The 13,622-nt window shown below is 47.3% G+C and overlaps 1 protein-coding gene across 12 annotated transcripts in view; it reads left to right on the plus strand.

Annotated features, from left to right (window-relative positions):
- Nucleotides 1-12,943, plus strand: part of LOC106574962 (solute carrier family 9 member D1) — a 42,574-nt gene extending 29,631 nt beyond the window's left edge. For 7 of the 12 annotated variants that reach the window (XM_082963169.1, XM_082963171.1, XM_082963172.1 and 4 more), the window contains 4 exons: nt 5,146-5,296; nt 10,177-10,256; nt 10,391-10,540; nt 11,353-12,943. In XM_082963169.1, the coding sequence (XP_082819295.1) occupies nt 5,146-5,296; nt 10,177-10,256; nt 10,391-10,540; nt 11,353-12,129 (1,158 nt within the window). In that variant the 3' untranslated portion in view covers nt 12,130-12,943. The remainder of the gene's footprint in view (nt 1-5,145; nt 5,297-10,176; nt 10,257-10,390; nt 10,541-11,352) is intronic. The other 5 variants (XR_014381024.1, XM_082963170.1, XM_082963176.1 and 2 more) reach the window with 5 other exon arrangements.
- The last annotated feature ends 679 nt before the right edge of the window (nt 12,944-13,622 follow it).

Below are 13,622 nucleotides of genomic sequence, written 5' to 3' on the forward strand. Positions count from 1 at the left end.
GTAACCTCCTCCTCACTCTTCCCCCTCTCCTCTGTTCCATGTAACCTCCTCCTCACTCTTCCCCCTCTCCTCTGTTCCATGTAACCTCCTCCTCACTCTTCCCCCTCTCCTCTGTTCCATGTAACCTCCTCCTCACTCTTCCCCCTCTCCTCTGTTCCATGTAACCTCCTCCTCACTCTTCCCCCTCTCCTCTGTTCCATGTAACCTCCTCCTCACTCTTCCCCCTCTCCTCTGTTCCATGTAACCTCCTCCTCACTCTTCCCCCTCTCCTCTGTTCCATGTAACCTCCTCCTCACTCTTCCCCCTCTCCTCTGTTCCATGTAGCTCCTCCTCCTCACTCTTCCCCCTCTCCTCTGTTCCATGTAACCTCCTCCTCACTCTTCCCCCTCTCCTCTGTTCCATGTAGCTCCTCCTCCTCACTCTTCCCCCTCTCCTCTGTTCCATGTAAACCTCCTCCTCACTCTTCCCCCTCTCCTCTGTTCCATGTAGCTCCTCCTCCTCACTCTTCCCCCTCTCCTCTGTTCCATGTAACCTCCTCCTCACTCTTCCCCCTCTCCTCTGTTCCATGTAGCTCCTCCTCCTCACTCTTCCCCCTCTCCTCTGTTCCATGTAACCTCCTCCTCACTCTTCCCCCTCTCCTCTGTTCCATGTAGCTCCTCCTCCTCACTCTTCCCCCTATGCTCTGTTCCATGTAACCTCCTCCTCACTCTTCCCCCTCTCCTCTGTTCCATGTAGCTCCTCCTCCTCACTCTTCCCCCTCTCCTCTGTTCCATGTAGCTCCTCCTCCTCACTCTTCCCCCTCTCCTCTGTTCCATGTAGCTCCTCCTCCTCACTCTTCCCCATCTCCTCTGTGAGATATAGCTCCCCCTCCTCTATCCTCTCCTCTGTGAGATATAGCTCCCCCTCCTCTATCCTCTCCTCTGTGAGATATAGCTCCCCCTCCTCTATCCTCTCCTCTGTGAGATATAGCTCCCCCTCCTCTATCCTCTCCTCTGTGAGATATAGCTCCCCCTCCTCTATCCTCTCCTCTGTGAGATATAGCTTCCCCCTCCTCTATCCTCTCCTCTGTGAGATATAGCTCCCCCTCCTCTATCCTCTCCTCTGTGAGATATAGCTCCCCCTCCTCTATCCTCTCCTCTCCTCTGTGAGATATAGCTCCCCCTCCTCTATCCTCTCCTCTCCCTCCTCTATCCTCTCCTCTCCTCTGTGAGATATAGCTCCCCCTCCTCTATCCTCTCCTCTGTGAGATATAGCTCCCCCTCCTCTATCCTCTCCTCTCCTCTGTGAGATATAGCTCCCCCTCCTCTACTCTCCTCTCCTCTATGAGATATAGCTCCCCCTCCTCTATCCTCTCCTCTATGAGATATAGCTCCCCCTCCTCTATCCTCTCCTCTATGAGATATAGCTCCCCCCTCCTCTATCCTCTCCTCTCCTCTGTGAGATATAGCTCCCCCTCCTCTATCCTCTCCTCTGTGAGATATAGCTCCCCCTCCTCTATCCTCTCCTCTGTGAGATATAGCTCCCCCTCCTCTATCCTCTCCTCTGTGAGATATAGCTCCCCCTCCTCTATCCTCTCCTCTGTGAGATATAGCTCCCCCTCCTCTATCCTCTCCTCTGTGAGATATAGCTCCCCCTCCTCTATCCTCTCCTCTGTGAGATATAGCTCCCCCCTCCTCTATCCTCTCCTCTGTGAGATATAGCTCCCCCTCCTCTATCCTCTCCTCTGTGAGATATAGCTCCCCCTCCTCTATCCTCTCCTCTGTGAGATATAGCTCCCCCTCCTCTATCCTCTCCTCTCCTCTGTGAGATATAGCTCCCCCTCCTCTATCCTCTATCCTCTCCTCTGTGAGATATAGCTCCCACTCCTCTATCCTCTCCTCTGTGAGATATAGCTCCCCCTCCTCTATCCTCTCCTCTGTGAGATATAGCTCCCCCTCCTCTATCCTCTCCTATCCTCTGTGAGATATAGCTCCCCCTCCTCTATCCTCTCCTCTGTGAGATATAGCTCCCCCTCCTCTATCCTCTCCTCTGTGAGATATAGCTCCCCCTCCTCTATCCTCTCCTCTGTGAGATATAGCTCCCCCTCCTCTATCCTCTCCTCTGTGAGATATAGCTCCCCCTCCTCTATCCTCTCCTCTATGAGATATAGCTCCCCCCTCCTCTATCCTCTCCTCTCCTCTATGAGATATAGCTCCCCCTCCTCTATCCTCTCCTCTATGAGATATAGCTCCCCCTCCTCTATCCTCTCCTCTGTGAGATATAGCTCCCCCTCCTCTATCCTCTCCTCTGTGAGATATAGCTTCCCCCTCCTCTATCCTCTCCTCTGTGAGATATAGCTTCCCCCTCCTCTATCCTCTCCTCTCCTCTATGAGATATATCTCCCCCTCCTCTATCCTCTCCTCTGTGAGATATAGCTCCCCCTCCTCTATCCTCTCCTCTCCTCTATGAGATATAGCTCCCCCTCCTCTATCCTCTCCTCTATGAGATATAGCTCCCCCTCCTCTATCCTCTCCTCTATGAAATATAGCTCCCCCCTCCTCTATCCTCTCCTCTCCTCTGTGAGATATAGCTCCCCCTCCTCTATCCTCTCCTCTGTGAGATATATCTCCCCCTCCTCTATCCTCTCCTCTGTGAGATATATCTCCCCCTCCTCTATCCTCTCCTCTGTGAGATATAGCTCCCCCTCCTCTATCCTCTCCTCTGTGAGATATAGCTCCCCCTCCTCTATCCTCTATCCTCTCCTCTGTGAGATGTAGCTCCCCCTCCTCTATCCTCTCCTCTGTGAGATATAGCTCCCCCTCCTCTATCCTCTCCTCTATGAGATATAGCTCCCCCCTCCTCTATCCTCTCCTCTATGAGATATAGCTCCCCCTCCTCTATCCTCTCCTCTGTGAGATATAGCTCCCCCTCCTCTATCCTCTCCTCTGTGAGATATAGCTCCCCCTCCTCTATCCTCTCCTCTATGAGATATAGCTCCCCCTCCTCTATCCTCTCCTCTATGAGATATAGCTCCCCCTCCTCTATCCTCTCCTCTGTGAGATATAGCTCCCCCTCCTCTATCCTCTCCTCTCCTCTGTGAGATATAGCTCCCCCTCCTCTATCCTCTCCTCTGTGAGATATAGCTCCCCTCCTCTATCCTCTCCTCTGTGAGATATAGCTCCCCCTCCTCTATCCTCTCCTCTGTGAGATATAGCTCCCCCTCCTCTATCCTCTCCTCTGTGAGATATAGCTCCCCCTCCTCTATCCTCTCCTCTGTGAGATATAGCTCCCCCTCCTCTATCCTCTCCTCTCCTCTGTGAGATATAGCTTCCCCTCCTCTATCCTCTCCTCTGTGAGATATAGCTCCCCCTCCTCTATCCTCTCCTCTGTGAGATATAGCTCTCCCTCCTCTATCCTCTCCTCTGTGAGATATAGCTCCCCCTCCTCTATCATCTCCTCTGTGAGATATAGCTCCCCCTCCTCTCTCCTCTGTGAGATATAGCTCCCCCCTCCTCTATCCTCTCCTCTCCTCTATGAGATATAGCTCCCCCTCCTCTATCCTCTCCTCTCCTCTGTGAGATATAGCTCCCCCTCTTCTATCCTCTCCTCTCCTCTGTGAGATATAGCTCCCCCTCCTCTATCCTCTCCTCTCCTCTGTGAGATATATCTCCCCCTCCTCTATCCTCTCCTCTGTGAGATATAGCTCCCCCTCCTCTATCCTCTCCTCTGTGAGATATAGCTCCCCCCTCCTCTATCCTCTCCTCTCCTCTGTGAGATATAGCTCCCCCTCCTCTATCCTCTCCTCTGTGAGATATAGCTCCCCCTCCTCTATCCTCTCCTCTGTGAGATATAGCTCCCCCTCCTCTATCCTCTCCTCTGTGAGATATAGCTCCCCCTCCTATATCCTCTCCTCTGTGAGATATAGCTCCCCCTCCTCTATCCTCTCCTCTGTGAGATATAGCTCCCCCTCCTCTATCCTCTCCTCTGTGAGATATAGCTCCCCCTCCTCTATCCTCTCCTCTGTGAGATATAGCTCCCCCTCCTCTATCCTCTCCTCTGTGAGATATAGCTTCCCCCTCCTCTATCCTCTCCTCTGTGAGATATAGCTCCCCCTCCTCTATCCTCTCCTCTCCTCGTGAGATATAGCTCCCTCTCCTCTATCCTCTCCTCTATGAGATATAGCTCCCCCTCCTCTATCCTCTCCTCTGTGAGATATAGCTCCCCCTCCTCTATCCTCTCCTCTATGAGATATAGCTCCCCCTCCTCTATCCTCTCCTCTCCTCTGTGAGATATAGCTCCCCCTCCTCTATCCTCTCCTCTGTGAGATATAGCTCCCCCTCCTCTATCCTCTCCTCTGTGAGATATAGCTCCCCCTCCTCTATCCTCTCCTCTCCTCTGTGAGATATAGCTCCCCCTCCTCTATCCTCTCCTCTGTGAGATATAGCTCCCCCTCCTCTATCCTCTCCTCTGTGAGATATAGCTCCCCCTCCTCTATCCTCTCCTCTGTGAGATATAGCTCCCCCTCCTCTATCCTCTCCTCTCCTCTGTGAGATATAGCTCCCCCTCCTCTATCCTCTCCTCTCCTCTGTGAGATATAGCTCCCCCCTCCTCTATCCTCTCCTCTATGAGATATAGCTCCCCCTCCTCTATCCTCTCCTCTATGAGATATAGCTTCCTCTCCTCTGTGAGATATAGCTCCCCCTCCTCTATCCTCTCCTCTGTGAGATATAGCTCCCCCTCCTCTATCCTCTCCTCTGTGAGATATAGCTCCCCCTCCTCTATCCTCTCCTCTGTGAGATATAGCTCCCCCTCCTCTATCCTCTCCTCTCCTCTGTGAGATATAGCTCCCCCTCCTCTATCCTCTCCTCTCCTCTGTGAGATATAGCTCCCCCCTCCTCTATCCTCTCCTCTATGAGATATAGCTCCCCCTCCTCTATCCTCTCCTCTCCTCTGTGAGATATAGCTCCCCCTCCTCTATCCTCTCCTCTGTGAGATATAGCTCTCTTCTCCAACAGAGAATATATTTCCTGTACAATCAAGTACTACAATGGACATTCCAATACAAAGCAATACTGTGTCATTAGGGAGTTTATGATATAAATTGTTACACTATATCCATTCTACCAAATGTATGTCAAATGATGTTTTTCCCCCGGCGTTTCCCAGGTGACGGAGTTCCTGGACATTTCCATGGAGCTGGGCTGCTTCCTGGCTGGAGCGCTTCTCTCCTCGCAGGGTCAGATTTGCACCACGGAGGTCATGGGCTGCATCGAACCAATCAGAGACTTCCTCGCCATCATCTTCTTCGCCTCCATTGGTCAGAACTGAAGCTTACCCTCTGCAGTCTGCAGTGTCCCTGTTTAGCGTCATATCTCTGTCTCTCTACGGCTGTTTGGCATGATACGGTTGAAGTCGGAAGTTTACATAAACCTTAGCCAAATAAATTTAAACTCAGTTTTTCACAATTCCTGACATTGAATCCTAGTAAAAATTCCCTGTCTTAGGTCAGTTAGGATCACCACTTTATTTTAAGAATGTGAAATGTCAGAATAATAGCAGAGAGAATGATTTATTTCAGCTTTGATTTCTTTCATCACATTCTCAGTGGGTCAGAAGTTTACATACACTCAATTAGTATTTGGTAGCATTACCTTTAAATTGTTTAACTTGGGTCAAACGTTTCGGATAGCCTTCCACAAGCTTCCCACAATAAGTTGGGTGAATTTTGGCCCATTCCTCCTGACAGAGCTGGTGTAACTGAGTCAGGTTTGTAGGCCTCCTTGCTCGCACACACTTTTTCAGTTCTGCCCACAACATTTCTATTGGATTGAGGTCAGGGCTTTGGGATGGCCACTCCAATACCTTGACTTTGTTGCCCTTAAGCCATTTTGCCACAACTTTGGAAGTATGCTTGGGGTCATTGTCCATTTGGAAGACCCATTTGCGACCAAGCTTTAACTTCCTGACTAATGTCTTGAGATGTTGCTTCAATATATCCACATAATTTTCCTCCCTCATGATGCCATCCATTTTGTGAAGTGCACCAGTCCCTCCTGCAGCAAAGCACCCCCACAACATGATGCTGCCACCCCCGTGCTTCATGGTTGGGATGGTGTTCTTCGGCTTGCAAGCATCCCTTTTTCCTCCTCGTTTTACTGTGGATACAGATACTTTTGTACCCGTTTCCTCCAGCATCTTCACAAGGTCCTTTTCTGTTCTAGGATTGATTTGTACTTTTCGCACCAAAGTACGTTCATCTCTAGGAGACAGAACGCGTCTCCTTCCTGAGCAGTATGACGGCTGTGTGGTCCCATGGTGTTTATACTTGTGTAATATTGTTTGTACAGATGAACGTGGTACCTTCAGGCGTTTGGAAATTGCTCCCAAGGATGAACCAGACTTGTGGAGGTCTACAATTCTTTTTCTGAGGTCTTGGCTGATTTCTTTTGATTTTCCCATGATGTCAAGCAAAGAGGCACTGAGTTTGAAGGTAGGCCTTGAAATATATCCACAGGTACACCTCCAACTGACTCATATGATGTCAATTAGCCTATCAGAAGCTTCTAAAGCCAAGACAGCATTTTCTGGAATTATCCAAGCTGTTTAAAGGCACAGTCAACTTAGTGTATGTACATTTCTGACCCACTGGAATTGTTATACAGTTAATTATAAGTGAAATAATCTGTCTGTAAACAATTGTTGGAAAAATTACTTGTGTCATGCACAAAGTAGATGTCCTAACCGACTTGCCAAAACTATAGTTTGTTAATAAGAAATGTGTGGAGTGGTTGAAAAACGAGTTTTAATGACTCCAACCTAAGTGTATGTAAACTTCCGACTTTAACTGTATCTGTCTTTCTATGGCTGTTTAGCATCGTATTTCTGTCTCTATGGCTGTTTAGCATCGTATGTCTGTCTCTATGGCTGTTTAGCATCATATCTCTGTCTCTATGGCTGTTTAGCATCATATCTCTGTCTCTATGGCTGTTTAGCATCATATCTCTGTCTCTATGGCTGTTTAGCATCATATCTCTGTCTCTATGGCTGTTTAGCATCGTATCTCTGTCTCTATGGCTGTTTAGCATCATATTTCTGTCTCTAAGGCTGTTTAGCATCGTATCTCTGTCTCTATGGCTGTTTAGCATCGTATCTCTGTCTCTATGGCTGTTTAGCATCGTATTTCTGTCTCTATGGCTGTTTAGCATCATATCTCTGTCTCTATGGCTGTTTAGCATCGTATCTCTGTCTCTATGGCTGTTTAGCATCGTATTTCTGTCTCTATGGCTGTTTAGCATCATATCTCTGTCTCTATGGCTGTTTAGCATCGTATCTCTGTGTCTCTATGGCTGTTTAGCATCATATCTCTGTCTCTATGGCTGTTTAGCATCATATCTCTGTCTCTATGGCTGTTTAGCATCGTATTTCTGTCTCTATGGCTGTTTAGCATCATATCTCTGTCTCTATGGCTGTTTAGCATCGTATCTCTGTGTCTCTATGGCTGTTTAGCATCATATCTCTGTCTCTATGGCTGTTTAGCATCATATCTCTGTGTCTCTATGGCTGTTTAGCATCGTATCTCTGTGTCTCTATGGCTGTTTAGCATCATATCTCTGTCTCTATGGCTGTTTAGCATCATATCTCTGTGTCTATGGCTGTTTAGCATCATATCTCTGTCTCTATGGCTGTTTAGCATCATATCTCTGTCTCTATGGCTGTTTAGCATCATATCTCGTGTCTCTATGGCTGTTTAGCATCATATCTCTGTGTCTCTATGGCTGTTTAGCATCGTATCTCTCTGTCTCTATGGCTGTTTAGCATCGTATCTCTGTGTCTCTATGGCTGTTTAGCATCATATCTCTGTCTCTATGGCTGTTTAGCATCATATCTCTGTCTCTATGGCTGTTTAGCATCATATCTCTGTGTCTATGGCTGTTTAGCATCATATCTCTGTCTCTATGGCTGTTTAGCATCATATCTCTGTCTCTATGGCTGTTTAGCATCATATCTCTGTGTCTCTATGGCTGTTTAGCATCGTATTTCTGTCTCTATGGCTGTTTAGCATCGTATTTCTGTCTCTATGGCTGTTTAGCATCGTATTTCTGTCTCTATGGCTGTTTAGCATCGTATCTCTGTGTCTCTATGGCTGTTTAGCATCATATTTCTGTCTCTATGGCTGTTTAGCATCATATCTCTGTCTCTATGGCTGTTTAGCATCATATCTCTGTGTCTCTATGGCTGTTTAGCATCGTATCTCTGTGTCTATGGCTGTTTAGCATCGTATCTCTGTCTCTATGGCTGTTTAGCATCATATTTCTGTCTCTATGGCTGTTTAGCATCATATCTCTGTCTCTATGGCTGTTTAGCATCATATCTCTGTGTCTCTATGGCTGTTTAGGATCATATCTCTGTCTCTATGGCTGTTTAGCATCGTATCTCTGTCTCTATGGCTGTTTAGCATCGTATCTCTGTCTCTATGGCTGTTTAGCATCGTATCTCTGTCTCTATGGCCGTTTAGCATCATATCTCTGTCTCTATGGCTGTTTAGCATCGTATCTTTCTATGGCTGTTTGTGCAGTTATTTGATGCTTTTATTTGTGTGTTGTCTACTGGTGTAGGTCTCTATGTGTTGTCTCTACTGCTGTAGTTCTATGTGTTGTCTCTACTGCTGTAGTTCTATGTGTTGTCTCTACTGCTGTAGTTCTATGTGTTGTCTCTACTGCTGTAGTTCTATGTGTTGTCTCTACTGCTGTAGGTGTTTGTGTTGTCTCTACTGCTGTAGGTCTATGTGTTGTCTCTACTGCTGTAGTTCTATGTGTTGTCTCTACTGCTGTAGTTCTATGTGTTGTCTCTACTGCTGTAGGTGTTTGTGTTGTCTCTACTGCTGTGGGTGTTTATGTGTTGTCTCTACTGCTGTGGGTGTTTATGTGTTGTCTCTACTGCTGTAGTTCTATGTGTTGTCTCTACTGCTGTAGTTCTATGTGTTGTCTCTACTGCTGTAGTTCTATGTGTTGTCTCTACTGCTGTAGTTCTATGTGTTGTCTCTACTGCTGTAGGTGTTTGTGTTGTCTCTACTGCTGTAGGTCTATGTGTTGTCTCTACTGCTGTAGTTCTATGTGTTGTCTCTACTGCTGTAGTTCTATGTGTTGTCTCTACTGCTGTAGGTGTTTGTGTTGTCTCTACTGCTGTGGGTGTTTATGTGTTGTCTCTACTGCTGTGGGTGTTTATGTGTTGTCTCTACTGCTGTAGGTCTATGTGTTGTCTCTACTGCTGTGGGTGTTTATGTGTTGTCTCTACTGCTGTAGGTCTATGTGTTGTCTCTACTGCTGTAGGTCTATGTGTTGTCTCTACTGCTGTAGGTCTATGTGTTGTCTCTACTGCTGTAGGTCTCTGTGTTGTCTACTGCTGTAGGTCTATGTGTTGTCTCTACTGCTGTGGGTGTTTATGTGTTGTCTCTACTGCTGTAGGTCTATGTGTTGTCTCTACTGCTGTAGGTCTCTGTGTTGTCTACTGCTGTAGGTCTATGTGTTGTCTCTACTGCTGTAGGTCTCTGTGTTGTCTACTGCTGTAGGTCTATGTGTTGTCTCTACTGCTGTAGGTCTATGTGTTGTCTCTACTGCTGTAGGTCTATGTGTTGTCTCTACTGCTGTAGGTCTCTGTGTTGTCTACTGCTGTAGGTCTATGTGTTGTCTCTACTGCTGTAGGTCTATGTGTTGTCTCTACTGCTGTAGGTCTATGTGTTGTCTCTACTGCTGTAGGTCTCTGTGTTGTCTACTGCTGTAGGTCTCTGTGTTGTCTACTGCTGTAGGTCTATGTGTTGTCTCTACTGCTGTAGGTCTATGTGTTGTCTCTACTGCTGTAGGTCTCTGTGTTGTCTACTGCTGTAGGTCTATGTGTTGTCTCTACTGCTGTAGGTCTATGTGTTGTCTCTACTGCTGTAGGTCTATGTGTTGTCTCTACTGCTGTAGGTCTATGTGTTGTCTCTACTGCTGTAGGTCTATGTGTTGTCTCTACTGCTGTAGGTCTCTGTGTTGTCTACTGCTGTAGGTCTCTGTGTTGTCTCTACTGCTGTAGGTGTTTATGTGTTGTCTCTACTGCTGTAGGTCTATGTGTTGTCTCTACTGCTGTAGGTCTCTGTGTTGTCTCTACTGCTGTAGGTCTCCATGTGTAGGTCTCCATGTGTGTTCTCTTCTACTGCAGGTTTCCATGTCTTTCCTACCTTTGTCCTGTACGAACTGACAGTCCTGGTGGTGCTGACTCTCTCACTGGTCATCATGAAGGTATGCTCGTTGTTGCTTTAAACCACTCTCACTTGCTTATTTTCTCTCTCTCTCTCTCACTCTTTCTCTCTCTCCCCCCCTCTCTCTCTCGCCTTCTCTAATTAAACACCGCCTCCTCTCCATGTCCCTGTTAGTTCCTGATGGCGGTGCTGGTGCTGTCGGCCATCTTGCCTAAGGGTTCTCGCCACATCCGTTGGATAGTGTCTGCCGGCCTGGCGCAGGTCAGCGAGTTCTCCTTCGTTTTGGGGAGCCGCGCCCGCCGAGCTGGCATCATCTCCAGAGAGGTACTTCTACCGACGAACAGACCACCACTCCATGCTTAGTTCCAAATCAAACAATAGCCACTAGTACCTAACCACTACCCCTAACCACTACCCCTAACCACTACCCCTAGCCACTATCCCTAACCGCTAACCACTACCCCTAACCACTACCCCTAACCACTACCCCTAGCCACTATCCCTAACCGCTAACCACTACCGCTAACCACTACCCCTAACCCCTAGCCACTATCCCTAACCGCTAACCACTACCCCTAACCAGTACTCCTAACCACTACCCCTAACCACTACCCCTAACCAGTACCCCTAACCAGTACCCCTAACCGCTAACCACTACCCCTAACCACTACCCCTAGCCACTATCCCTAACCGCTAACCACTACCCCTAACCACTACCCCTAGCCACTATCCCTAACCGCTAACCACTACCCCTAACCACTACCCCTAACCACTACCCCTAGACACTATCCCTAACCGCTAACCACTACCCCTAACCACTACCCCTAACCACTACCCCTAACCAGTACCCCTAACCACTACCCCTAGCCACTATCCCTAACCGCTAACCAGTACCCCTAACCAGTACCCCTAACCACTACCCCTAACCGCTACCCCTAACCACTACCCCTAACCACTACCCCTAACCACTACCCCTAGATACTACCCCTAGACACTACCCATAACCTCTACCCCTAACCACTACCCCTAGACACTACCCCTAGCCACTACCCCTAGACACTACTTGAAGATGTTTATGGCAATTGCAAGATGAATGCATACAGGATCTAGAATACTACTGGCCTCTTCTTCCCCAGGTGTACCTGCTGGTTCTCAGTGTCACCACTCTGTCCTCTTCTTCCCCAGGTGTACCTGCTGGTTCTCAGTGTCACCACTCTGTCCTCTTCTTCCCCAGGTGTACCTGCTGGTTCTCAGTGTCACCACTCTGTCCTCTTCTTCCCCAGGTGTACCAGCTGGTTCTCAGTGTCACCACTCTGTCCTCTTCTTCCCCAGGTGTACCTGCTGGTTCTCAGTGTCACCACTCTGTCCTCTTCTTCCCCAGGTGTACCTGCTGGTTCTCAGTGTCACCACTCTGTCCTCTTCTTCCCCAGGTGTACCTGCTGGTTCTCAGTGTCACCACTCTGTCCTCTTCTTCCCCAGGTGTACCTGCTGGTTCTCAGTGTCACCACTCTGTCCTCTTCTTCCCCAGGTGTACCTGCTGGTTCTCAGTGTCACCACTCTGTCCTCTTCTTCCCCAGGTGTACCTGCTGGTTCTCAGTGTCACCACTCTGTCCTCTTCTTCCCCAGGTGTACCTGCTGGTTCTCAGTGTCACCACTCTGAGTCTTCTGCTGGCTCCGGTGTTGTGGAGAGCCGCCACACACAAGTGGGTCCCTCGAGCCGAACGCAAGACACTCGCCCGCCCGCCCCCGCTGCTGCCACACCCAGCAGACTGAAGCCCATAGGGGCCCTGCAAAAGGGCCAAAGGATCAAAGGTCATTCTCCCTCTTTCCATGGAGAAAATAGTAATGACCCATTATCTTTGGGTCATTGGTTGCATCCAAAATGGCACCCTGTTCCCTACATAGAGCTCTGATCTAAAGTAGTGCACTATATAACGAATAGGGTGCCATTTGAGATGCGATCATTGTAGAATGGTTTCCATGTACTCATTGTTGTCTTGACTGTTATTCCTCCACTCACGTCCTACAGTAGTTATGGAGGGATCCCTGATGAGAATACCATTTTGGTTTGTGACGTCACATTGTTGGTGATGACATATTCCCTTCAAGGGAATATTATTAGTCTGGGGTTGCATAAAGATCAGTTTCATCAGGACCAAACCTGGGAGAAAGACATAGGCCAAGGTTAACAGTTCAACTTTCCATTTAGTACGTTTGAATGTCAAGCTGATACTGTAAAGTCTCAGTGTTCTAACCAAACACGGACATATAGAAACTGTATGTATGGGTTGTTTATGTCACGGCTTTACATGTATGTATGCGTTATTGCACTCCTATGGCATCTAATGCTCTAAAATGTTTATTTTTCTTATGTTTCAGTGACTGTTTTATATGATAATGGCTCGATGATCTTATTCTGTTTGTATGGTGTACTGTACTGTACTGTAGCCTGCCTGGAGGAAAACTACTACAACTAGAAGACTTCCTGCTAATACATCATGTAAGGGAGAAATAAAGATATTGTATTTATTAGGCCAGTTATAGTTAGATTATGTATAAACGTTACAATGGAAATAAGGGGGTCATTCCAAGAACAATAAATTCCCATTTTACATTGTGTTAAGTTGGAGTTTGTTTAATATTCAACAAAATACAAAATGTTGTACATTATGTCATTCAAAAATGTTGGAATATGCACTTATTTATTAAAAGATTGGTTTATTGGTTCGGGAGGAGATGTGTTATTTTGATAATGTATATTTGAATATTGTCTGTCTCGTCCAATGAAATGTTTTGATATCGTTCTGTGGGTGTGGTCTATGCTTCCCGCGTGATGACGTTTACATTGTGCGTGTCCAATAGTTTCTTTCACATTTCAGACACCGCCAAGCTCAGTTTGGAGTGCTTAGTTTGTCGCACAACTCTGGAAGCTCAGCAGCCGGAGATCTGTCGGAGTTTGGGGACAAATGCTAACAGCTGACTCGGAGATAAATCAGAAAAGTGGCTTTCATTCTTTCAACGTAATTGATTTATTGATGAAGTAGAAGAGGTAGTTACATTTGTTGGCTGAGCAATTACGTTTATTTCGCTGGGTTTCAGTTTCAGTGGAGTAGAAGTAGTTAACTAGCTTACGTTAGCTAACGTCACTGTCCATCAAATGTACAACTATTGCACCTAACGCAATCGAACAAATGCAGATGCCATTCGAAGTCGTTTAGCTAAGCAAAATAAGTTTGAATTGAGGCATGTCATTCAATCACATTCCTACCCATGGGTACGGTAGCGAACATATCCTGCCAGCAGTACGACACGTTAAATATATTCGCTTAATTTTTAGCTAGCTGGCTACAAAAATGGCTGACTCGGCTTCTAGCTAGCAGGTAGTTAACGTTCGCTAGTGAGTGCA

The sequence above is a fragment of the Salmo salar genome, chromosome 16 (genome assembly GCF_965601325.2).
Source record: "Salmo salar chromosome 16, fSalSal1, whole genome shotgun sequence".
Taxonomy (NCBI): Eukaryota; Metazoa; Chordata; class Actinopteri; order Salmoniformes; family Salmonidae; genus Salmo; species Salmo salar.